The sequence below is a fragment of the Ornithorhynchus anatinus genome, chromosome 7 (assembly GCF_004115215.2).
Source record: "Ornithorhynchus anatinus isolate Pmale09 chromosome 7, mOrnAna1.pri.v4, whole genome shotgun sequence".
NCBI lineage: Eukaryota > Metazoa > Chordata > Mammalia > Monotremata > Ornithorhynchidae > Ornithorhynchus > Ornithorhynchus anatinus.
Genome location: NC_041734.1, coordinates 56,972,123 through 56,998,910, shown reverse-complemented (window position 1 = coordinate 56,998,910; position 26,788 = coordinate 56,972,123). Strand labels below are relative to the sequence as shown.

Sequence of the window (26,788 nt, the reverse complement as noted above, 5' to 3'; positions counted from 1 at the left end):
TCTGGGCCCTTTCTCCTTCCAATCAGTTGGCAACCCAAACCTACTGAAGGAACACAGTCCTCGGAAACGTCTTGGGGAAAATGGGAGAAGGGAGGGAACCCAGACCACCGCATCGCTCTGATTTCGAAGCCCTGACTTCCCCCAATTCCTATTTTATTTAAGCCAGTTCCATGCGGCCCAACCCATTATTCGGAGGAGGGACGGAATGACTTCAAAACCGGCCCAAACTGGGAGCCCAGGCTTAAAAACCAAAGGCGCCAAGCAACGAGGGCGGGCGGCGTAGGCCCGAGGGGCGGCGCGCGAGCCCGGCCCCGCGTGCCCGGGGGGGGAGGAGGAGGAGGAGGGGGCGGCCCCGACCGGAAGTGACGCACTCCCCCATCCCAACCCCGGCTCTTTCCCAGACAAAAGGGCTGTGGAAGGGCCGGGAGGAGCCCGACTGACATTGCGAAGCCCCGCCTCCCCTCGAAGCTCATTGGTGGATGCGCGGGACGGGCGGGGCGGTGATTGGCCCGGGCGGCTGTCAGCAGCGCGCCTGGCGGAGGCGGGGGCTGGTGGATGGGGAGCGCGAGCGGGAGCAGGCGGCGGCGGCGGCGAGCGGGGCTGGCGGCTCCGGGGAGCGGTAAGGACGCCGAGGGGCTGCGGGGGAGACTCCTCAGCCGCCCCCAACCTTCCCCATCACCCCTTAAGGCGGCGGGGCCCCTCCCCAGCCCGGTCCCGTCCCCATCGGCCAAGGGCAGCGGTCCCCCCGCCCCGCCGCGGGCCCCCGGGAGGTGGACATCCCCTCCTACCTCCCCGTCCGTCATGGTTCCCCCTTCTCGGATTTCGTGCCCCGTTCCCGGCCTCACCTGGAAAGCCCGCGCCGGCGCCATCCCATCCCAGCTCTTCTCCTCCATCCTCTGCACCTCGCATCCTCCACCCCCGTCCCCCTGAAGCCCTCTTGCATCCCAGTTCTTGATGCCCATCTTCCCCTCCCCACCCAGGTGATGTCAGGGGTGGGCACTCCAGTTCTAGATGCTCATCTTCCCCTCCCCATCCAGGTAAGGCCTGGGGTGGGCAGAGAGCCTCTTACACCCCAGTTCTAGATGCCCATCTTTCCCTCCCCCATCCAGGTAAGACCTGGGGTGGGTGGAGAGCCTTCTTGCACCCCAGTTTTTGATGCCCATCTTCCCCTCCCCATCCTGGTGATGGCTGGGGTGGGCACTGATGCCTGGGGTGGGCACTCCAGTTCTAGATGTTCATCTTCCCCTCCCCATGCAGGTGATGCCTGGGGTGGGCACTGATGCCTGGGGTGGGCACTCCAGTTCTAGATGCTCATCTTCCCCTCCCCATCCAGGTGATGCCTGGGGTGGGAACTGATGCCTGGGGTGGGCACTCCAGTTCTAGATGCGCATTTTCCCCTCCCCATCCAGGTGAGGCCTGGGGTGGGCACTCCACTTCTAGATGCTCATCTTCCCCTCCCCATCCAGGTGATGCCTGGGGTGGGCACTCCACTTCTAGATGCTCATCTTCCCCTCCCCATCCAGGTGATGCCTGGGGTGGGCACTCCAGTTCTAGATGCTCATCTTCCCCTCCCCATCGAGGTAAGTCCTAGGGTGGGCACTCCAGTTCTAGTTGCTCATCTTCCTCTCCCCATCCAGGTATGGCCTAGGGTGGGCACTCCAGTTCTAGATGCTCATCTTCCTCTCCCCATCCAGGTATGGCCTAGGGTGGGCACTCCAGTTCTAGATGCTTCTTCCTCTCCCTATCCAGGTATGGCCTAGGGTGGGCACTCCAGTTCAAGATGCCCATCTTCCCCTCCCCATCCAGGTAAGGCCCAGGGTGGGCATTCCACTTCTAGATGCCCATCTTCCCCTTCCTCCATTCAGGGAAGGCCTGGGATGGGCAGAAAGCCTTCTTGCACCCCAGTTCTTGATGCCCAACTTCCCCTCCCCCATCCAGGTAAGGCCTGGTGTGGGTAGAGAGCCTTCTTGCACCCCAGTTCTAGGTGCCCATCTTCCCCTCCCCATCCAGGTAAGGACTAAGGTGGGCAGAGAACCCTCTTCACCTTCGACTCCCTCGTAAACCCTCTTGCACCCCAGTTCTAGGTGCCCATCTTCCCCCTCTCCCCATCCAGGTAAGGCCTGGGGTGGGCAGAGAGCCTCTTACCCCCCAGTTCTAGATGTCCATCTTTCCCTCCCCCATCCAGGTAAGGCCTGGGGTGGGTAGAAAGCCTTCTTGCACCCCAGTTCTAGTTGCCCCTCTTCCCCTCCCCATCCAGGTAAGGACTAAGGTGGGCAGAGAGCCTTCTTTCACCTTCGACTCCCTCGTAAACCCTCTTGCCCCCTAGTTCTAGATGCCTATCTTACTTTCCCCCATCCAGGTAAGGCTTGGGGTGGGCAGAGAGCCCTCATGCAACACAGTTCTAAATGCCCATCTTCCCCTACCCATCCAGGTATGGCCTGGGGTGGGCAGAAAGCCCACTTGCACCCCAGTTCTACATGTCCATCTTCCCGTCCCCATCCAGGTAAGGCCAGGGGTAGACAGAGAACCCTCATGGACCTCACCTCACCACTGGGTAAAATCTTAAGCAGATACATTTGGCCCATCCCGTTCTTAGATGATGGAAAGGAGAAATTAGCATAAATCTCTGGCTCTTAAGACTTCATGGGTTTTAGTTCCTTCCCTCTCTCCATTATCTATCAGATGTGTGTGTTAAAGCATTTGGCTTGCATTTTGGAAAGAGTAAGGTGTAAATCCTATTCTGTGCATCCCCCATGCATCTTGTGAAAACTCATCTGGTAGCCTTCACTAAGCCAGTTCACTAAGCCAGTTCCCTAAGCCAGTGTATTGGTGGTGCTCGGTGGGTAGTCGATGAATAATTTAGGCTTCTTCAAACGGAAACATTATAGGAATGTAAATAAATTGTCCTAGCCAAGAGAGGTGTCCTCCTGAAATAGAGCTTTCAAGCCCTCTTGGGGTTGGTGTGTTGGCCTGGCAGAATTGACTAACCTTGAAGATGTCATGCCCTAGACACAAAAGGAAAGGAAACTCAAGCCCTGTTGTCTTTGGGTTTATAATTAATCTGGTTTCGAGTTCTTAGGTTTCTCCACCCACTGTTTTATGGTCCCCATTTCTACAGGCGAAAGAATTAATAGGTCTTCTAGTTGCTTAGGTTACCAGATAGTTTTGTTTTACAACATTAATACTGTCCGTCCAGTTTGGAAAGCAAAGAGCATTCACAAAAAAAATAAAAATGAAAGAATAAAAGCAAAGTAAACTTAAGGTGTATCATAATTATACCTTTCTTCTGAAAGTCGTATGTATACCGCAAAGACTTAGTCTGGATTGTAAATTGAGGTTGACAAATTTAAATTACTCTATGAACTTGTGGCTTGCTGGAGATCAAAATTCGAAGTGTATATTTTTAGCTTTATTTCCTTTCCTTTTTGGTTTAGTCCCACTTTTATGGTTCCTATAGAAGCAGGAAGCAGCGCAGAAGTTTGAGGGTGGTAATAAAGTGCATAGAAATAAATTCACAAAGAGTTTACCCATCAGAGGTTGCCTTTTCCCTCCCACAGCTAATCCCTCTGCAAACTTTATTGGAGGATTTGTTTTGTGTGTATGTGTGTGAGTAGTGAATCTGCAACCCTCATGTCTTAACTGTTGGGCATATACAAGTCTTTTAAGACTTTGTTCCCAGACTTCACCTTTACCCTCACAGGCACAGTGCAAAACCAGGAAGACAAAAGGAAGAATTTTGATTATGTGGAGATCCGCACTGAAAAGATTTGACATTTAAGTACCAAAATTTATTATAGGAAGTGGAATCATGGCTCCCCAGAAATGAGCATTAACACTAAGCAGAAGAGTAAACCTTAGAAAGGAACATTTTAATAGTGATTACAAATGAAGAAAATTAACTCAGCTAGAAGGGTTGCTCAAGCTGCCAAAGTGACACAAAGAAAAAGCTATATAATACAATAAAAAATGGCACAGACAAAAATAAATGGTTGGCACTTGTGTGGCCACATTGAGAACTTGAGCAAAGTTATGGAAGCATAAAATAATCAGAGTCTTGGAGTAGCCGAGAAAGAGAAGACATTAAACAGTCATGACACATATTAATGAGATGCCCCAGTTCTCTGTTTCTGTGCCACACAAAAGCTCTGACTTACTCTTATTTTATAAAACTAGACTGAAGCTTCATTTTAGCCAACTAAAACTGTCTTCTGCAGAGAAAACAACTCTTCTACTTTTTCATCTAATGTAATTAGAACACTCTTGAAATTTAAAGTGGCTTGTCACCCTTCCTCAGTGTTGGTTATTTCAGGGTTGAATATCAATGGTCGTAAATTGCAGGGGAATGTAAATGAGATCAATAAACAACAGTTTTTAGGTAAATAACTTTAAAGGGTCACCAGCTTGCCTAGAATTTTTTTAATGGTATGCCTTCAGGATCGAGAACATGCTCACAGCAATGTGCCTGTTTATTGTTGTATTGTGCTCTCCCAAGGCTTAGTGCAGTGCTCTGCACGCAGTAAGCGCTCAATAAGTACTCTTGAATGAATAGATTATTGTGGTCCTGGCTTGTTCATCACCACTCATCCTCAGGCAATTAGGCATATTCATTGAGCACTTACCATGTGCAGAGCACTGTACTAAGGGTCTGGGAAAGAGTATAATATAAAAGAGTTGGTAGACCCGTTGCCTTCCCACAAGGAGCTTACAGTGGAGGCAGCATGCTGTAATAGAAGAGGTGGGGCTCTGAAAGCCAGAGGTCCCAGGTTCGAGTCCCAGCTCTGCACCCGTTCCCTGTGTGGCCTTGGGCAACTCACTTAACCTCCCCATGCCTCAGTTTCCCCAGCTGTAAATTGGGGATAATAATACCTGAACTCTCCATCGCAGCGGTGTTGTGAGGAGTAAATAAGTAATGTAAGGTGCTTTGGTAATAAAAAGCACCACCTAGAAAGACAGTAAGAAGCAGCGTGGCTTAGTGGAAAGACCACGGGGTTGGGATTCAGAGGTCGTGGGTTCTAATCCGGCTCTGCCACTAGTCAGCAGTGTGACTTTGGGCAAGTCACTTAACTTCTCTGTGCCTCAGTTACCTCATCTGTAAAATGGGGATGAAGACTGTGAGCCCCAAGTGGGACAGCCTGATTACCTTGTATCTACACCAGCACTTAGAACAGTGCTTAGCACATAGTGCTTAATTCATTCAGTCGTATTTATTGAGTGCTTACTGTGTGTGGAGCACTGTACTAAGCTCTTGGAATGTACAATTTGGCAACAGAGACAGTCCCTGCCCAACAGTGGGCTCACAGTCTAAAAGGGGGAGACAGCAAAACAAAACATGTAATCATGCATCAATACCATCAAAATAGATAAAGAGAATCATAACTTAACAAATGCCATTATTATTATTATTAAAAATTACAGATATGTATATAAGTGCTGTGAGGCTGAGAGTGGGGTGAATCCAAGTGCAAGATAGACACAGAGGGGAGTGGGAGAAGAGATGAGGGCTTAGTTGGGGAAGGCCTCTTGGAACTGTGCTTTTAATAAGGATTTGAAGGTGGGGAGAGACTTTAATTTCTGTTGGTCATGTTTCCACCAGTGCACCCAGAGCAATAATATTGGAACAGAATATGATCAGTACAGCTTAACTAACCTTCGTACTGTGCTTCCATCTTCCCTGCCTCACCACCCGACCCCTCACCCACGTCCTGCCTCTGGTCAGGAATGCCCTTCCTCCTCAAATCTGAGGTACAACTACTCTCTCCCTACCCCCCCTTCAAAGTCTAATTGGAGGCACATCCCCTCCAGGAGACCCTCCAAGACTAAGGGTCCCCCCGCCCCCCCCACTCCCCTCTGCACCATCTGCTCCCTTTGTTCTTTCCCCCTCCCAGCCCCACAGCACTTTTGTTCATATCTGTAATCTATATTAATGTGTGTCTCTCTTCAACAGCCCCCCCCCCAAGACTGTAAGCTCCTTGTGGGCAGGGAATGTGTCTTTATTGTTATATTGTCCTCTCCCTAGCCCTTAGTACATTGCTCTGCACACAGTAAGTGCTCAATAAATACAGTTGAATGGATGGATTTCATCCATGCTGAGCAAAGACACAGTGGGGTTATATATTGGCCAAATCTCTAATTTACAGCAATGCCAGCTAATTCACAGAACAAAATTGGAATTTTTTTTTTGAGAAAATCTTGGCCTTTTTGAGTGGAGAAGACTAACACTGGGTTTTAATCCCAACTCTGCCACTTGTCTGCCGTGAGACCTTGGGCAAGTCACTTAACTTCCCTGTGGCTCATTACCTCATCTGTAAAATGGGGATTATGACTGTGAGCCACAGGTGAGACATGGACTCTGTCCAACCTGATTATTTTGTATCTACCCCAGCGCTTATTACAGAGCCTGGCACTTCGTAAGCACCTAACAAATATCGTTTAAAAAAAAACCACACCAAAAAACAACCTACTGACAGCAGCTGCCAGGGAACTGGTGTTAGTGGCAGAAGACAAGGAGCAGAAATAAATATAGACATTCAATTTTGGAAGAGAGGTAGCTATCCTATGATAGGTTCCAGAAATGGCTTGTCAAATTGCTTCAAAACAGAACATTACTGTTTTCTGAAGATTTGAAGTTAAATGGGAAGAAACCTCCCTATTCTTATTTAAAACACCTTGTCTGAATTGGGCTTATTTACACGTTTGCATTTGAATCAGATAGGCTCAGTTGACCTGAATGTTAAATGGTCTATTAGCTGAGTGGAATTAGGATACAGCAGAAGTGTCCTGCTTTTCATAAATAGAATAGGAGTGGACAAAGTCATCTCTTCCACCTACATTTTAACCAAATGATTTCATGTCGGGTGAGCTTTAGATAGCAAGAGATTTGGGGCAGATTTTTGTTTCTTGCAGAATTTAATGAGCATCCTAGAAATCATTTTGGAATGAGAGTCTTCATTCTTTGTGGGAAGCTGGTTTTTTTTTTCTTTTTCTTTTCTCTTAAAGACTAAACATCTAGGCTTTTATTTTGGAAGCTATTACCTGCTTCTTCGGTCAGGAATAAAGGGAGTAGAAAGGTGTCCTTTTGTTTGATCAAAAAGATGTATAGCCATGGATTGTCTATGCCAGTTTTCCCCCTCAACTCTAATACTCTTGAGCTGTTTTCGAACATGCTGTAAAGTAAGTTTTCTAAAAATATCACAGCCCATTCTCGGTTATTAGAAATGTAAAATATGACTTTGTTTAAAAAGCTATAGAAATTCTGCCGAACCAAAGGCATGCTTGGCATTGCTGTGCAAGAATAGGAAACTACCCCAGTCTGCTGAGAATGTCTATTCCTGTTCTCTATTGCAGTGCAGTGTGTTTAAGCTCACCAAGCACTGACTTTAAATGTTCTATTTCCTACTCTTCTGCCACAGAATCCTTGTGAGTAGTTAGGAAGTGAGTTTCTCTCTTGGGAGGGACGCTGACCTTTTAAGCTCACCCTGAGCTAATGCCTAAGAGCTTTGTGCAAGTCAGAAGTCTGGGTCTTGACTTAATACAAGCACTTGCCCCTAACATCTGAGTACCAAACTGGATTCAAAGGGAATTTTGTCCAGAAATGAATATACACCCAGTTGCATTTTGAAGGGTACCACCTCAAGCAGTGCAGTTGCTCCCAGGGTTGCTGGGAACTTTAGTCCTAGTAACCCAAAGGACAGGACCGCACTCGTAGGCAGGCTAGATAGTATTTATTGAATGCCTACTCTGTGCAGAGCACTATATTAAGCAATTAAGAGAGTAAAATACAGATAGGAGGAAATAATGGAGTGTAAAGATAAATGCAGACTTCCACATCTATAGTAATAATAATCGTGATACTTAAGCACTTACTGTGTGCCGGACACTGTACTGATCGCTGAGGTGGATACAAGCATATCGAGTTGGACACAGCCCCTGTACCATGTGGGGCTCAGTCTATCATAGTGGTCACCTACCTGCTGAGCCATAGGCCCTTGGACTAGGAGACAGTGATGGGGTGGAGCCTAAACCTGACTGGCCCTGGCCATGCCTTACTGAGTTTAGATTGATGCAGACCTAAACTGGACACACAGGCTCAGGATCCACGAGCAGGGCAAGGTATGTGGAGGCTTAATAGCGACATCATCTAACATTTGCGTTTGAGTATCTTTTTCCTGCCCGTCTACCTCTGTAATCTCAAACCGTGAATCATTTTACCGGAAGCAAATGGGATCTCAAGTGAGGGTGTGTATTTTGAGTTACTGTAGTCTGTGTCATCATCGGTCACAAATCATGATGGCCTGATTTCATATTGAATTCCAGGGAGACTTAAATGTCGACAACTAGTGCAGGTGAAATGCTACAAGAATGTTGCTTTTTTAAGATTGGTCTCATTTCAGCTGGATAGAGTTAAACATAATGAAGACCAGGACGATTAATGTTTGAAATTCCAGTAGAATCTGGACACAGTTATAAAAAAAAAAACAGTTGCTGACTGTTGCTCATCATAAAGAGAAAACAAACCTTAGGTATAATGAAGCATCTATTTTATTAGAACAACTGGTGTTGATCTCTTCTGGGTGGGATCTCTTTATAGGTGAGAAGCTAGAAAGGGTGTAAACAGATATCTAAGTGGCCAGACCTGTTTTTAATGACTTTGTGAAATGTCCTTTATTTTATGTTTGTTGTTCTGTGGGTTTGAAGCCAGTTCTCCACACCTAGCTTCAGTACACATATATGTAAATCACATTGGCATCAATAAGAGAGGAGGAGATGTTAAAAGCAACTAACCCTCAGAAGCCAGGTTGGGCAGGAAGTAATCTGGTAGCCTAGTTTCCCTGGTGACTTGTTTTCCTAGGCACCTGAAGGTCTGGCAGGGTAAATTGTATAGAGAGATTAATGGAATCATTTTAGTTGAGGTGGTTTGGGTTTTTTTCCCCTAAAGTCCCTAGTGCTTATTAAAGGAGGGTAGAAAGTGCTTTGAACTCTTCAGAAGAAAGACACTTTAGAAATTCAGAAAATTACCTCATATACATCCAATGTATTAACATTATTAATAATATTATTATTAACGGTCATCTCTTAATTGGGTATAGAGCCGAAAACTTCGATAGGAATACTGACTCTATTATTGAATATATTAGCAGTATCAGTGCTGAGATCTCAGAATGCTGGCTTAACTACAATGTTTGTCTCCTCTGACTTTCTTCAGTATCTATATTGACAGTCTTGGGTAAACGGATGTGTTGATCCCTTAGCACCATTTTAATTTCTTTGAAGTGCATTATTGCTGTCAGGCATTACAATATGTTTGAAATATCCCTCAAAGAATCAAAGTATGTTTTCTTTAAAATGGTTGTCAAAAGACTTTACTGTCTCATATTGTGCAGTATTTAGTTTATAATTGTACTCTTTTGTAGAACAAAGCAAAGGCAATCTGTAATAGGTAGCTAGGGTACATAAAGGGAAAAATTAAGGTCTAATATGACTGAGTAACAATGACCTGGCCACATTTTATGTGTATGTTGCAGGACTTCTGAGAAGCTGGTTCTGGGAGCACTGGGCCATGAAAGCAAGTGACTGTCTTATTGCTAAATATTGTAGAATTCTAAACACAAAGATATTTTTGTTCCATATTCTCAGACCCATTGGAAATAGTGAAGAGAAACAATATGCTTTAGTAATTCCAGTAAAGGTCGAGGTTCTTTAAATGAGCCATTTGGTTTTAGTGTTTCAGAAAACTGTAGAATCTGTCCAAAGTAGCAACTTATGTCATTTCTTTAACAGATTTGTTCTTAACTTTCTATTGATTCTTGAGCTAGAAATGATTCATTTTTGACATCATTTGTTTAACCACTCAGGATGACTGGATTGTAGATTTCACATTGCTGTAAACTGAAATTTTCTATGTACATGCTGGATTTTATTTTTTGCATGATAAAGCAAATTAGAAATCAGCTATTTCCAGGCTTTGGTTCAAATGCTTATATTTAAGACATTTCTGTTTCTGACAAATGTACAACTCCCCTTTCGATGCTAGGCACTGAGCCTAGCTGTTGGCCCTTTTTTGGAACAGAGGCTTTCTCAGTTGAAAGAATGGTATGTTGTGAAAGCTCATTTTTAGAAACCTCATTGTAAATTGTCTGAGCACAAGTTATGGAGTCTTGAACCTGAGATTCATACTTAATCCTTAAATGGGTGTATTGTTTCAGAAGGTTGAAATGGGTAGCTTTTCTATTCTTGAAAGATAACGCAGTTCTTAAAATGATATCTGAGAATCTGATGTAGCTGCATTGACACTTGAGCACATCAGGAATTACATCTTTGAGGCATTATAACAGGAATATATTTCAGATTTATAGACGTTCTATAGATAACACCTAAACATGATGGTAACAGTCTGTGTCAAAATGAATGATATAAGCTCATTGGGGGCAGGAAATGTGTCTGTTATATTGTGTGGTACTCTCTCAAATGCTTAGTTTAGTGCTCTACACACAATAAACACTCAATAAATATGATTGATTGACACTATCTCATATCCCCTATGCTTGTTGTGCCTTAAAAGTTTAAGGTAGTTAAATTGAGCATTTAATTTCAGTCTAGTATAGTCAATAAAAAGAAAAACCATTTTTTGTGGTTTGGTTTTCTACAGCATCGATTTTGGTTTTGTACATTAGTTATAAAACCAGGCCAACAGTCAGTGGTGCCAGTTTTCATTTTAGGGCTGGAGCTTTAAGGGGCAGGAGAAGAAGTGGAAGGAGAAAGAGAGGAAGGAAGAGGAAGTAAAAGTTCAAAAGGAGGAACCTCCTCACTGTTCTTCACTGCTTTCCGTTTGGTCGTCATTGGACTGAAAACAAGTAGCCCCTATGCCCCCTCAAGAAACCATCTGCTCACTTGCCTAATTCCTTTCTTCCTCTGGCCTGGAACTCCCACTTCACACCCAAGACCCACTCTCTCCACCTTCCAAAACCTTTCTAAAATCACATCTCCTCCAAGAGGCCTTCTGAACTAATCACGCAGTTCTCTTTCCTGCCTCCCCTCTGTGTTCATTATGTACTTGGATGTGTACCCCGTAATTTCTTTAATACTCCCCCAAGCTCATAGCATTTATGCATATATTGATATACTTTACAGTCTCCCCTTTTAGAAATTAATTTTAATATCTATCTCCCCCTGTGGACTATAAGCTCTCTCTGGGCTGGGATCTTATGTACACACTCTAGTGTGTTGTGCTTTCCCAAGTACTTAATACAGAGCGCTCAATAAATACCATCGACTGATTGATTGACCGTCCCACAGGACCACGTGTGCCCCCTCCACACAAGTATCTGGGTTACTGCCATAGCTCCAAATTTCCCACTGTCCTTTCTCCAATGAGCTCAAGCTTCAGCCCACCCTGTTCACACCATGAGCTCCCCAGTGGCCAAGGCCCAGTTCCTCACCTACCTCACCCTCCCCACCAACACCCAGCCAGTGTCCAGCCTCCATCCAAAACCTTTTAGGTGGCAAAAGATGTCACCACACTGATACCTTCACTGATTCTTTTCAAAAGACTAGCTAGGACTACTCTTCCTGCCCAAAACACTGTGGGGTTATAGCTCAGGCTGTCTGTCACTTCAACACTGTCATTGTCCCAGTGAAGTGAGTGTACCAATAATAATGATTTTTTAAAAATGTTTACTATGTGTCAGGCACTGTTCTATACGCTGGGGTAGATCCAAGTAGTTCAGACACAGTTCCTTCTCCCATAGGGAACTCACAGTCCGAGTAGGAAGAAGAACAAGTATTGAATCCCCATTTTGTAGATGAAAAAACTGAAGCACAGAGAACTTAGGTCATTTGCCCAAGTTCACAAAGCAGACAAGTTGCAGAACCAGGATTATGGGCAGAGAATGTATTTGTTTATAGTTATATAGTACTCTCCCAAGCACTTACTACAGTGCTCTGCACACAGTAAGCCCTCAATAAATATGATTGAATGAACGAATGAACCAGGATTAAAACCCAAGTCCTCTGACTCCCAACACTGTGCTTTTTCCACTAGGTCACACTGCTTCACCAATGAGTCATTTATTTTCAAATAAAAGGTACCTAATTGAAAAAAGCATTGCTGTCCCCTTCTATCAAGAAGAAATTAGAAAACAGAAGGTAGAGAGTTATCACCAGGTCAAACCATGGTTCAAACTCATAAGAGTTTGAGATGTGTAACTATGATGATTGGGGGAGGGAGAAGTTGGCATAGGACAATAGGCTGTCTGGAAAGATAAAGACTAAGGAAGCATGATTACAGCTTTCCAAATCATGAGGGGTGAGGACAGAGAAAACACAGAATTGGTCACTGTCTCCCTCAAGACCAGGTAGTGAGGACACTCACTGAAGCTTAAAGGTGCCAGTACCAAAGCAAATAATAGTAAAAAAAAAAAAAAACCCAACACTTCACTCACTGGTGGTCAACTGGTATTACCTCAGGAAGCAGTAGGAGTGAGATAGGTTGATAATTGGAGGGATCAAGGAAGGGTTTTTTTAGGATAGGGGAGACAACATGTTAAAAAGCAGTGGGGGAGGGTAACAGTTGACAGTCAGGGAGAGGAGAAAAGAAAGGACAAGAGTTTTAAGAAAGTGGTAAGGGATGGGGTCAGAAGCCCAGGTGAAAGGGATAGATTTTTGAGAGGAATTGAACGATCTCTTCTTGAAACTGCTGGGAATACTGGGAGAGTCAAAGAGAGTTGAGAAGGACGGAGTGGGGGGACTGAAGAGGAGTTGGAAATATTTTAGGGAGATAATGCCTGATGGTTTCAGTTTTGTCAGTAAAATATGTGGTTAGGTCATTAGGGGCAAGAGATGGGGTGGTGGCTGGGGGGTGGGGCAGGTTTGAAACTACTGAATCAATGCAAGGTCCTTCATTCAATCAATCATATTTATTAAGAGCTTACTATATGCAGACCACTGTACTAAATGCTTGTGGGACTAAGTGGGACTGTTAGAAATAGTAGAGGGTAATATTCAGTGACGCATCTCTAACCATTAGGATGACTGTCAAATCAGGCAGCCATCACAACTTTTCTGTTGCCAACCAGGCAGGCAGTACCTTTGGACTGACCCATAATGGCACCACATATGCCAGGAACTAATTAGTCATAGCCTGCGTAGGAAAGCAGATTTTTTTTCGTGAGATTTTTCCATACATTAATTTGGCAGTTTTAAAAGTTCTCTTGTAGCTATAGCATTTTTAAAAAATTTCTGAGCACACTACAGGCAAGTCATGGAAATTTCAAACAAAAGCACATTTGTTAATTCAGGATTATAAAGTCAGTGAGTACTGCTGTGTTCAATTTTTAGGATATTTAAAAGCCAACTTTGTTGTCCTATCAGTATTGAATTGGTACTGGAAATCTTAGAGGCAAATATAGCTGCAATAGCAATGTCCAATTTCTTGATATTTTTCCCCATAGTAGACAGTTTCTGCTTCAAACACTAGCTGTTTTCTGCTCTGTATTGCCGACATCACCCTTCAACTCTCTGGACTCATGTGAAATAATGAAACTTGGCTTTTATAGGTTTACCAAATATTGTGGTGATAAAGTTGCACATGTCCCCTTGACAGTAAATTTGCCCTTTATGCAAGGTTGTGAACAGACTTTGCTGACAGTCTTTAGAATGGATGGTTACCTTGCAATTTACACAAAAACACAATTGCATAAAGACCTTAAATGATGCTTCCACTTTAGGTCACAGTATATGATGAACCTGTCAGCCTCAGGAACTCCCAGCTAAGGAAATTCACAGCTGTCCTGAAAAAAGTAATAACTATCATTTTTCATTGTTATTTAAGGCAGAAGCATTAATGCCAAGTGATAATACATTTAGATTAGATAATAATGCTAAGAGCTTTCAAATGCAGTCCTTACTGTATGTCCAATATGAAGGAGATTCATTCATTCAGTTGGATTTATTGAGTGCTTACTGTGTGCAGAGCACTGTACTAAGCATGTGGAAGAGTACAGTATAAGAATAAACAAACACATTCCCTGACCACAGTGAGTTTACAGTCCAGTCTAGAAGGGGAGATAGTGGGAGGTACACCTGTGTGTTCTGGATAGGATTTCTTTCTTTCTATTTTTGTATTTTGTAGATATCTTTTCTGACAAAAAAGACAAAGTAGTAGTATTTAATTGACGTAGAATGCTCCAGCTGTTGCAGCTGTTCCCTCAGTATTGAAATGGCACCAGCTAGCTTAGAATCGGAGTAGTTTGAAAAGCTTCCTAACCACCATGCTAGAAAATGAGTCCCAATTTCTAGTATTTCTCATATACTGGACAGTTTCTACTTAGAGAACCAGTTATTCTCTCTATGTTATCAGCATCACTTTACCAAGTGCACAGACAATAAGTAAGTGTATTAGTTTTCACACCAAGAGCAAACGATGCCATTTTTTTCTGTCTAAAGTATAGCTAATATATGATTGAAATGATCCTGGAAGTGCTTTCATTTTTACCGTAATATGGTAAGATAGACTCATATTACTTTTTTCAAATGGTATTTGTTAAGCACTTACTTTGTGCCAGGCACTGTACCAAGTGCTAGGGTAGATACAGGCTAATCGGGTTGGACCCAGTCCCTGTCCCACATGGGGTTCACAGTCTTAATCCCCATTTTACAGATGAGGTAACTGAGGCACAAAGAAAGTGAAGTGACTTGCCCAAGGTCATACAGCAGACAGGTGGCAGAGCTGGGTTTAGAACCCAGGCCCTTTGGACTCCCTGGGTCTATCCAGTAGGTCACAATGCTATCACCACTAACTATACTCTCTCTTCAACAGTCAGTCAATCACTGGTTTTTATTGAATGCTTCCTTTGTGCAGAACATTGAACACTTGGGAGTACAATATAAGGAAATGCCCTTCCCTCTCCCTTCAATGCTTTGTCCTGAATTGCCTTCACCCATCTCCCTGTTTTGACTTTCAGCCATCAAAGGTCCATTAGAGGTAGTATTCCAGATCCTTGAACGATGAGATTGAAGTACGGTGTTAGAGGAGCCAAGTGAGTGTGCTGTAGGAAAACAGCAAAGTAAGATAGAAGGGGGCAAGGTGATTGAGTGCGTTAAAGCCAATGGTAAAGAGTTTCTGTTTGGTGCAAAGGTGGATATACAACCACTGGAGGTTCTTAAAGAGTGGAAAACATGGACTGAACGGTTTTTAAGAAGAATGATCGGGGCTTTAATTCTAGTATGTCCAGCCTCTGGGCTGGAATTCCCTCCCCTATCATGTCTGACAAAACCATCACTCTCCCCACCTTCAAACTCCTATTAAAATCCCGTCTCCTCCAAGAGACCTTCCCCGACTAAGCCCTCAATTCCCCTACTCCCTCTCCCTTCTGTCGCCCTCGCACTTGGATTTGTACCCTTTTTTCGCTCCACCTTCAGCCCCTTAGCCCTTATGTACACATCCATAATTTATTTTACTTATTATCCATAATTTATTCTGTCTCCCCCTCTAAACTGTAAGATCCTTGTGGACAAGGAACATGTCTACCAACTCTGCAGTATTGTACTTCAGCACTCTGCACATAGTAAATGCTCAGTAAATACAATCAATTGACTGATCCTTATCCTTGTCAGATCTAGGTAAACTATTTTTAGGATTCTCTCCAGAAATATGGAAAGGACAGAAGAGGGAAGACTTACTTTAGAATTTAAAAGTTATACTGGAATAGCAGTTTCCTAACCCCCCCAAAAAATACATACCTTCACTGTGCTGAATTCACAAGTGAAGAAACTTTGCTACAGATTTATGTTAAATCGATTTTACCAGTGCAGTGAAAAATGGGTATCTGCAACATGCCTTAAAACATAATCTAGCAGAGCAATATGGTGTTGCATTTTTTTACGTGGTCAACCGCACCTGGTGGCAGTAGGTAGACTATAGGTGTCAATTAACGTTTTGTCAGTCGTCAGTATTAGGTGATTTTGAGGTAGCAATTTATGGAAGGGAAGATCTACTACTATTCAGAAAGAACCAATCAAGTAGAGGGGAAAAACAGCATTTGCTATTTTTTGAAGATATTTGTTCAAGCCCTCTTGCAGACCATTATAATTGTCTCTTACAAACCACTGTGGTATGGAGGACCCTCAGAGATTGTGTAGCCATCTCATTTTGGTCTCTGTGTGGTTTGTGTGGAATTAATCTCATGGAAAAGGTTGAGCCTGTGCCATACAAGATGCCATGTAACATATTTCAAATGGTGCAGAAAAGCAGAGATTTGAATTCCTGGGCCAGAAAAATTCAGTTTGTGGTGAACTGGCCAATTAGGCTGCCTAAACATATTTTTAGGTCATCATTTCAAAATTGAAAGTAGAAGTCCTTGATTAAGTGAACTGCATATATGGCATAGTATATAAGAAAGAGAACTGTTTTTCCCTTTCAGACAACTGGCCATCATAAGATTCTGAATTGTGATGCCAAGTTAGTGACCCTTGAAGGAATCCCTATCCAATAGTGGTCCCCAACACAGTTGTCATAGATGAGATTCGATTTGGTAATACTGTGTAATAGAGGAGCCCATGTTTCAGGGAGCTGTAGGGTTCCCAGATATGCAATCAAATGAACCCCCTAAGAGACAGTCTCAACCCTCTCAGGCTCCAGGATTACATCCCCCATGGATCCTTTGTTCCCAGCCTGGTTCCTTTGCCCTGAGTGAGCTTCCCTGCTGGCTGACTAGGATCCGAGTGCCATACAGGATAATTCTGGACATTTCCTCTGGGGTTCTGTCCTCTTGTTAGAAGACGAACAGTCGTTGGCTTCCTGGCTCCCTAATGACTCTCAGCATCTCCCTAATTCTGCATTCTTTTCCAAGTACTCTAAGCTAGCCCTCTCATCTGAGATGGATGATCTATTCAGTTGCTAACACATCCTGTGCTGAGTTGCAGGGTCTTTTTGTTGTCCTCTGAATAAAAGAGCTATTTGCTCTCCTAGACACCCAAATACATACCCCTTTGGGGTATTCATTTAACTCTGAGGAGGAAAGAAAGTTGACAAACCATCTTTGTAACTGGCAATAAAAACCATGAAGAAAATGGTTTTTTTTCTGTTGCTAAACAATTAGTGATGAAAACCTGATGTATTGATACTTTCAAATTAAGGGTACCCTTTCTTAATAGAGCTGTTTTTTAGTGTCATTACTGCTGTTTGAACTATGTTGAACCAGGTGTTCTGCTTGTGATGTTGACTGTTGCCCTTGTTTCAGGCATTCAGGATGAATCTGGAAAAACTCAGCAAACCGGAACTACTGACACTCTTCAGCATTCTGGAAGGAGAACTGGAAGCCAGAGATCTTGTCATCGAAGCTTTAAAGGTAGGTCATGGGTATGAGAACGGAGCCCAGTGTGCAGAAAGAAATCAGAGTCTGGTTACCTTCCCATTTGCAGAGTACAAGATTACTCAGTAGATACATTTAGCCGATGACTCTTTCAGGAGTTAGTTTCACAAAGGAGAGTAAGTAGTGCCATGGTTATTCATGCCAAACGCCCATTCGGGCAATTACCATTGAGTATCTGGAGGGAGGAGTTGATACCCAAGTGTTTTATTTTTTCCTTCAGTATTGACAGGCATATTTTGATATACATCCCGAAGTACAGTATTTTAAAAAGTGTGTGCAAGAACAGGATATGCATCATTTCATATTGTCAAAATTATTTTGATCCCTTGTGGAATTAAAGAATTATTTATATTGGCACTTCATGATAATTCATATAAAGTTTTCTGTCTCTTTTATTAAAAATATTCTTTAGAGCAACAAAGGTGAATCTCTCATTCCCCCTCTGGCAACACATATTCATTCATTCATTCAATAGTATTTATTGAGCGCTTACTATGTGCAGAGCACTGTACTAAGCGCTTGGGATGAACAAGTCGGCAACAGATACAGTCCCGCCGTTTGACGGGCTTACAGTCTAATCATATTGCCCACTGAAGAACAGGCCATACTGAAAGCAGTGTTTTCTCTGTCCCTCTACCACTCCCAATGGGGGTGCCTTGGGATTAAGTCAATCAATAATATTTATTGAGCACTTACTTTGTGCAGAGCACCATTCTAAGAGCCTGGGGGAGTTCAGTATAACTGAGATAGTGACACATTCCCTGCCTACATTCCCTTACAGTCTAGTTGTTTTGGTCTTAACTGTGATAATGTAATCCTTTCCTAGATGGCTCTAAAATTATAATCATCCTAGAAAAAATGTTTACTTTTTACTTCTAGTGTGATCAGAACTTCTTTTTGGCTGGCTGCATAAACTAAATGAATTGATAGGTGGATGTATGACTAGTTTCAGGGCAATTAGATGTTTCATTTTACTGCTAACTAATTTGCAGGGACTTAAATATAATTGTGTTTGTCTGGTAAGTATGGTCATTTCATTCATGCACAAGACTCTAGTTCAGTCTAATAATTGAAGGCATTTTTGCTGGAGAAGTGGATAAAGTTTAAGAAGGCAGATTGTCTTATTTCTCTTCAGCCTTGTTTTACATTCCCTCATTACACCTCAGATGCTTTTGATTCTTCCTTTGATTTATGCTTTGAGGTGTATTACTGTTCCATTTATTCACTCATTTTTTTTTTTGCTTTTACCAGTTGATCTCAGTGTATGTGTATATATATAATTTTTGTCTATATGTCTTCCCCCATTAAATTTTAAAGCTCCTTAAGGTCAAAGGCCACATCTTCTACTTTGGCTCTTGCGTACAGTACATACCAAATAAATACTGATAATGATTATGCATAGTGGATTGTCACATTTTTTACTGTCCCAATCTGTTGTGCACTATTTGGAGGCTTCTAGTGAGTACTGGTGAGTGCAAAGAATAATTGTGTGCTCTGTGAGCATATTGGTTTTGAATCATCTAAAAATCAAAAACTCAATGTTCCCATATTTTAAAGTTCAACTTTTTGAGGTTATGTGGGAAAATGATTATAAACTGAAAGTTATGATTTGTGTGTACAGCCCTTTTGCCTTAAGCAGTCTGATAAACTGAATTTACCTGTCCTTTAAAATATAGAGAATAAAGTTCCAAGGCTAGACCAAATCCATGTCCTCTTGGCCACTTTCAAAGCCTTCCATTCTACTTCAAAGCAAGGCTTATGAATTGTTAAAGTTTACAGTCTGTGCTGTGCTTTATACACCCTCTGGTTCTAGTCTTTATAGATGTTTTTAAGTGGTTATTGGGCATGTTTCATTATTTTTTTTTGGTTGCAAGAGTCTGTTTTACTATAGGCAGCTACTGGCAAGTAGAACAAGAAACTGGAGAAACTACTATAATTAAGGGAGCATTGTGATATGGGAGACATTCCATGTCAACTGCAAATCATGTATTTAGTCTGCATGCAGGCTGTAGGTGATAACTTTATCTCCTCAGGCTTAAAATGAATTGAGAATGAATGAAATGAATAGCCTTGCCAAAAGTGACACACTTTAAACAGTCTATTTTTAGATAAAATAACTGGCAACTGGTTTCAAAGTTTGTTTTCAATTCATGCAGCAAGACAACTGCCATTCGGGGTTCTCTGAGTTGCAATGAGATCTGACCTAATATGTGGGGTTTTTTTCATTGTTTGTTTTCTTACATGTAGGAATTGTAATATTGGCTGTGAAGTTCAACTTTCAATATTTTGAATAATTACCCGTTATGGAGCTCTGCCACTTGTCAGCTCTGTGACTTTGAGCAAGTCACTTCTCTGTGCCTCAGTTACCTCATCTGTAAAATGGGGATGAAGGCTGTGAGCCCCACGTGGGACAACCTGATTATACTGTATCTCCCCCAGCGCTTAGAACAGTGCTCTACACATAGTAAGCACTTAACAAATACCAACATTATTATTATTATTATTATTTACTGCCTGAGTGAATGAGGTGATCATTTTTTTCCCTCTCTTTACCTCTTTAATTACGTCTCAAAAGTCTTCATTTTTGATATACTGATAATTTTTGTACCTCCTTAAGGAAACTTCTATTTTGTTTCTCCTCCCATCCCTTGAACTTTATTTTCTTTCAGCACAGAATCCACTCCCTTAGTAGCCTCTTTGTTAGGAACCCTATCTCCATCCACTTAGCACTTATATGCTTATTCATATTCACTGCTGCTTCCCCTATCTTTAATTTATTATGTGTCCCCCTGTAGATTGTAAATTCCTTGAGGGGAGGGATCTTGTCTACCAATTCTATTATACTGTACTCTCCCAAGCCTTAATGCAGTGCTAAGCACATAGTAATCACCCAATAAATACCCTTAATTGAATAACCCATTGATTGACATTCAGTCAACTGCTAAACCTTGCTGATTCTTCCAGCACAACATTTCCTGGCTCCAGCCCTTTTTCTCCACCCAAATGGCTACCACCTGCTCTAACCTGTTATCATACATCAACTTCTGTATCATCATCCTCCCTGACCTCCCTGCCTCCCAGTCTCTTCTCCTCCCTTCAGATTATACTACATGCTGCTACATGCTTTCTGAAGTGCCACATCTCCCTCTTCCTCAAAACTCTCCAGAGATTACCCAGATCCCTCTCTACATGAAATAGAAGCTCCTTACCATTGATTTCAAGGCTGTTCACCAGCTCTCTCTATATTACATATCAGTACTCTTCACCACCTCCCTAATACCTTCCTAACTGCACCTCACTCTTTATTCTCCAATCCCTTTGTCATGCTGTTCCTTGGGTCTGGAATTCCTTCCCACTACTTCAAGTCTACCAGATCACAGCTTTCCTAAAATCTCACCTCTTCCAATTATCTTTTACCAGTTAATTCACAGCAGTCCAGGCATGTTAACACAACACCCACCCTTAACACATTTTTTATTCCCATTTTCAGAATTTATATATCTGTAGTCATAATGACATTAATGGTACTTATTGCAAACCCTTGGGAAGTACTTGGGAAGTAAAACAAAAGCAAAAGACACATGTCTACTAAGACAAGTTTGTACTCCAATGGGAAAGCTGGATAGAGAAATATTCAGAGCAAGGGAATCAAAGTAAATAAAATTGAATGAAAAATTGAATAATCAATTGAATGTGTACCTATACTGGCAATTGTTGAGATTGGGCCTAACTAAATAAGTGCATAAATGCTAAAGTTGCATGAATTTTGATAAGATTTGAGGGGCTGATGGATTAGATGGGGAAGATTTGTTGGAGGAGGTAGAATTTAGGAAGGCTTTGAAGGTGGGGAGGGTTGAGGTCTGGCAGATTTGGGGAGGAAGGGAATTCCAGGTGCTAGGGACAACATGAGCCATGGGTCAGATGTGGTTAAGACAGATGTGAGGTACTGACAGGAGGTGGGTTGGCAAAAGCAAAGAGTGCAGATGGAGAAATACAGGTGAAGAGAGCCGATAAGAAAGGTGGAGAGCCTTGAAGCCAGTGATAGGGAATCTTGGCTTGATGCCAAGGGAAATGGGCAATTATTGGAGGGCTTTAATGGGTAATTTGTACATGTGGGTATTTTTAGTTGTATATTTGGTTTATTTAGCTGTTTTATTTATTCATCCTGATATATTTGTACTACTTCCTGTTATGTCTTGTTCTGCTCCCACTATTTGTAAATAGCTTGTATCTGTTCCATAAAGATTGTAATTCCTTGAAAGCAGGAATATGTGCCTTGCTTCTCTTGTGTTCCCCAAATGTTTAGTAGAATCCTTTGCACTCAGACCCTCATGATGTAACAGTGATTGATTGTGTGAAATTAAATAACTCCACAATGTCTAAGGGAACAGTAGATCACTAATAAGCCTTGTTTTTATCAAAAACTTTGATGACAGTCCCTGAGCAGGTGCTGGGTGTAAATTTATATTTATAGATCAGCTTTGTTGTATTCTAAAATCTCTGTATCTCAGTCAAATCCTCTTCCCACCCTTGTTGGGGACCCCTGCCATCATCATCCTCATTAGTAGCAGTTATGGAGAACCTCAGGTATTGAGGGAAGAGCATGTAACTAAACACTTGGGAGCTTTGAGTTCCCTCACACAACAAAGTCGAAGATAAAGGGAGAAATGTGTAACTAAGCATAGTATAGCACAGATCTTGATGAACAGATGAAGAAATCCAAGAGAGAAGCCATTATATCCATAGGAAAGGGAAAACATTTCACTTTTTTCACTTTTTCTCTTCCTAATAGAACAGTACCTGCTTTTTTGTTACACTTTAAGAATCTTTCAGAAATTTTTCCTGTGAGGGATTTGGAGTAGCAAGGAGAAAACTAGCGCCTTTGGGTGTTCTTAAATCTGAAGTTTTACTATTACAGAAGCCGTGAATTTTCCTTCCTTACTTGAATTTGCTTTGATTTTTATGGTGGTGGTGTCACTGTAATTCAAAGTTCAACGTGACTTGGGATGAACACCAAGAGGATTTGAGTGGACAAAAAATTGACACGGTAACCATCTGGCTGGACTTTAGAACTGTACTTGAGAAAGTGCAATCCTCCAAAGTGAGGTCATATATCCAAGCCAATCACCAGGAAATGGGATTTGAAGAAGAGAATTATAAAAGAGTATAGAGAATCTCGGACTCCTACCTGAGCCAGAGTATGGAGATGGGAGCCTTTCTAACTGGAGCAGTAAAGACTAGAGAGGGTTTTCCCTCTATCTAGTTCATTTTAGGCAAAAACCACATCTCCTATTACAGAAATTCCAGGTAAAAGGAGAGAAATGGCTTCACTCTGCCTTAGTAGATCCAACCCAATCCAGTAAATTTCCTCCCTCAGTGATTTATGACTGTTATTTCAGAGGAAGTTTAAAAAAAATGCCTGGTGATGTATTATTTTAAAATTTGCAAAAGAAGTGAGACGTGACAAATAGGAATTTAAATAGCACCTAGCTGAGACCGCTGCACAGATTTTTATTTCATAAATTATTTTAATGATCAGTTATGCCCATTTTAGTTAACTTCTTCACTACACAACTTTAATGTAGGTGCTCACTTGGAGACAGACGCATGTTCATTAAGAATTTCTTTGGCTCACACCTGCAACTATAAATTGGGGAAGGGCTGCACCCTTTTAAATGAAATTAACAGTCTTGAATTCTTTTCCTCAAGTACACTGAAAGCCTATTTCTTTTTCTTTATGTAAAGAAGGGAAAATCAGAGAATAGAAGGATTCTTAGAGAACTCTGAGTTCAAGTTAAAATCTCTCTCGTGGATTTATGTCCTGAGTTTTGCCCAAAAGGTAGCTTGAATCTTTGGCCTTTCCCCCGCCATTCCCTACTGCTCATTCTTAGAAGCTAAACTTCCTGTTGCATGGTGGAAATGTTTCCCTAATTTTGTCATATGGCAAAAGCCAGTCACCATGTTAGCAGTTAGTTGCTTGAGGAAAAGAATCACAAAATTGTTTAGATTTAAAATTGGAAAGCAGTTGAGGAATAGAAAAATTGTGGTTGCAATTAAAGCAAGTATTGGGGAATTTTTTCAGCCAAAAAATTCCTGGCATAAATGCGCTTTTTAGATTTTAAAATCTTTACTGGGGAAAATGGTTACTATTCTATCAAATTTATGAAATTTCAGGAATTAAAACTTTTTTCCACTTGCAAACTTGCTGATTTATCTAAATGTTTTTTGTAAGAAAGAACACTGAGGAAAAAATGCAGGCTTCATCTCTTGTTGTACAATGGAATATAGACTTTAGCACAGTGTTTGCTTGAAGAAAATCTCAGATCCTAATTTGTTTTAAAATAATCTTGTATTTTTATACTGTGATTTACACATTTAAAATAAAAAGCACACACCGAGTTAGATCACTGCAGCTCTTTTAAGAGCAAAGTAAAGTAATGTGGAAAAAAAACCTTTTGAATAGATTTTAGTGTTCATATATCACAGTTCAGGAAATATTAGTCAAAATAGACTGACCTACTTTATTACTTAATACAAAGTATCCTTTCTCAGAACCTTGGAGCTTTGGCAATTCAGTCAGAGCTTGCATGTGTGTATGTATTTATAGAAGTTGCCTAGGGTGTTTCAAACCTTACATCTGGTCACATTCAGAACTCCTCCAAAAGCAAATATTGTACATTGCCTTGCTACGTAAAGCACGACAAACCCTTTCTTGTATCTATAGCAGCGGTGGCCGAACTGTGGCTAAACTCCGCGGTTTTCAGGCCACATGTTTCTCTTCATTACTTGCTATGCACCTCATGGTGAAAAGCTAGCTGAGGATGAAAAGCATTATATTGCCACAGCGACCAGGATACCTCAGCCCCTGCTGTCCCTTGCTCACCATTCCAGTTATGAGAATGTTTTTTTGGTCATCTGTTCTCATCCAGATCATGTTTTTTTCATCTGTGGCCCACTGCTGACCTACAGTGTATTATGTTTCTCTTGTTTGCTGTCAACACCAAGGATGTTTAATACAGTTGAAACAGCTTTGAGCAAATCATCTTTTAGGTCCAGTGCTGGTATTTTGAAATATGATGTGATTAAAAGCCATCAAAGTAAGCAGAGGTTTATGTTACCAAGTAGCAGGGCTGAGTTCCCCCTCCCCCCCCACCAGTAATGTGAAGATTTCTTTTATAAAAAAGACTCATGGAAAGTTTTAACTTAGTTCAAAACTGGTTTGGGTAGCTTTGTCTCCTTCTCTCTTCCTCTACACTGATCTTGGGAGCCTTCAGGATCCTCGTGGGTGTTCCCAGTGATCCCCCAGCTGCCACTTCTGCCCACTCCTCAGATCCTTGGATGCCCCCGTCTCCCACACTCACCAACTTAGACACTAACCAACTGGATCTCATCATCATTAACCATTGACCCAGTACCAGCTTGACTACTACCCTAGCCTCCTCACAAGTATTTAAGTAAGAATTTAGCAAATTTGCAGCTATTCCCTATGACTGACTTAATGTTTAAACATCTACTGATTGTGTTGCTTGGCTTTGTGAAGAGAAGCAATAGGTCCCTTTCATCAGTGGTATTTATTGAGCCCTTATTGTATGTGTGCAGAGCGCTAAGTGCTTAGGAGACTATCGATCAATCAATGGTATTTATTGAGCGCTTACTATGTACAGAGAGTGCTCTGTACTAAACGCTTGGGAGAGTACAATACAAAGAGATAGGCCCATCCCAGCCCACAAGGAACTTGCAGTGTACTGAAAATGTAGAATAAGCCATCCAGTTCCTAAATAAAGCTATTTGTCATCTAGTGCCTGTTTCCCCTTCAACTAGTTGCAATTTCATCATTCTCATCGGGAACTGCTGCCCTCAGGATTCAAGTTTGAAGGGCCTGAACAAGAGCACATCCCTTATTTAGCAGACATCTGTCTGTCTTGTTTTTCTATGGCTGTTGAAAAAAATATGGAAGTCCAGCTTGCATGATTGCTATTTAAAGAACTTCCAGTTCTCCAGAAGATAAGGCGGTGCGACAGAACAGATTAGATTGGTGGGGGATTCCAATACATTTGTTCAGTTTGAAACTCAGCAATTTAAAAGGGGAAATGGCTTATCCCAGTTCTTCCACTTCCCCTTATTACATCTTCCTTTCATGGTTTAATCTTGTGGTTTTTTGCTTATTCAGAGATCTTTTCCATGGACCCCCATAAATAGAAAGAGATTACTCCCAAATCCTGAAAGTTAAGCCAGGTGTAAAGACAATTGGAAAACAGAAGGAAATGCCTTGTATTGCTACTGCTGAAAACTTTTAGTGAAAGAGGGCATTTAGAAGAGGAAAACAGGGATTGCATTTGTGAGGAAATAGTCAACATAGAAAAGCTTAGGAGATTCTCTAGGGAAAACTTAAGGGTTTCTCTGGCAAAAAAGCTCTTTTTGTGTGTTTCTCTGTGCTTTTCTATCCCCTCCAAACTCTCTCTTTCTCGTTCTCTTTCTCTGACTGTGTCTCTCCCTCCCTCTTTTCCCTAAACTCCCCTGAACAACTCAAAATCTTATCTTCCATATAAATACTTTCCACATAGAAAATTCTATTTTTTTAAAATACCCCCAGTAGTTAATAGTGATTCAAACAATCAAAGATATTTATTGAATGCTTACTGTGTGCATCACATTGTACTAAGCACTTGGGAAGAAACGGTACAACAGAGTTGGATCCCTGTCCTCCAGGTGCTTACAGTCTAGTGGATCTAGCCTGAATGTAGATCTCGCATATGCAGGGGTAACTTCACATATTAGGGTTTTTATCATCAAAACTCACACACTGTAGTCATCAATTCTGGGAAAATGTCATTTTAAGAAATTGTGTCCTCTGAATCACTGAGTCAATGGAAAATTAAATTAGGATTTCACAAAGGGGCAAGAAGGGACTTGAACCTCACTCTGTCCCCTAGATTCAGTGATTCAGAAGACACAGTTTGACATGGGGCAGGCTAGAAGTCTAGAATATTGGTGGTTTCCCAGTAACTGTCTCATATATTTTTTAATGGTATTTAAGTACGTACTGTGTGCCAGGCACTATTTTAAGTGCTGGGGTACATACAAGCTAACCAGGGTGGACACAGTCCTTGTCTCACCTGGGGCGCACAGCCTTAATCTCCATTTTACAGATAAGGTAATTGAGGCCCAGAGACATTAAGTGACTTTCCCACAGCAGACAAGGGACGGAACCAGGTCCTTCTGACTTCCAGGCTTGAACAATGCTGCTTCTCCTCAGAGGTCAGTGCTGGAAGAGGGCCAGGTTAATCAGGATCATGTTTTAAACCTTCAGAGGAGCTGCAGCAAATGAGCAGCATTCATTTATTAGTGTTTACCGACTACCTACTGTATGCGGGTTAGTCATTTGTATTTTTTTTAGTACTTACAGTGTGCGGACCACTGTA

At 42.0% G+C, this 26,788-nt stretch overlaps 1 protein-coding gene across 2 annotated transcripts in view; it reads left to right on the top strand.

Moving 5' to 3' along the window:
- The first annotated feature begins 586 nt into the window (after window positions 1-586).
- The window catches only part of CTTNBP2NL (CTTNBP2 N-terminal like), a 49,257-nt gene continuing 23,055 nt past the window's right edge, over window positions 587-26,788 (top strand). The window contains exons 1-2 of one of the 2 annotated variants that reach the window (XM_029069119.1): window positions 587-619; window positions 17,235-17,342. In XM_029069119.1, coding sequence (XP_028924952.1) covers window positions 17,244-17,342 — 99 coding nt within the window. In that variant the 5' untranslated portion in view covers window positions 587-619; window positions 17,235-17,243. Of the gene's footprint in view, window positions 620-8,078; window positions 8,110-17,234; window positions 17,343-26,788 lie in introns of those variants that run through there. The other variant, XM_001508181.5, reaches the window with a different exon arrangement.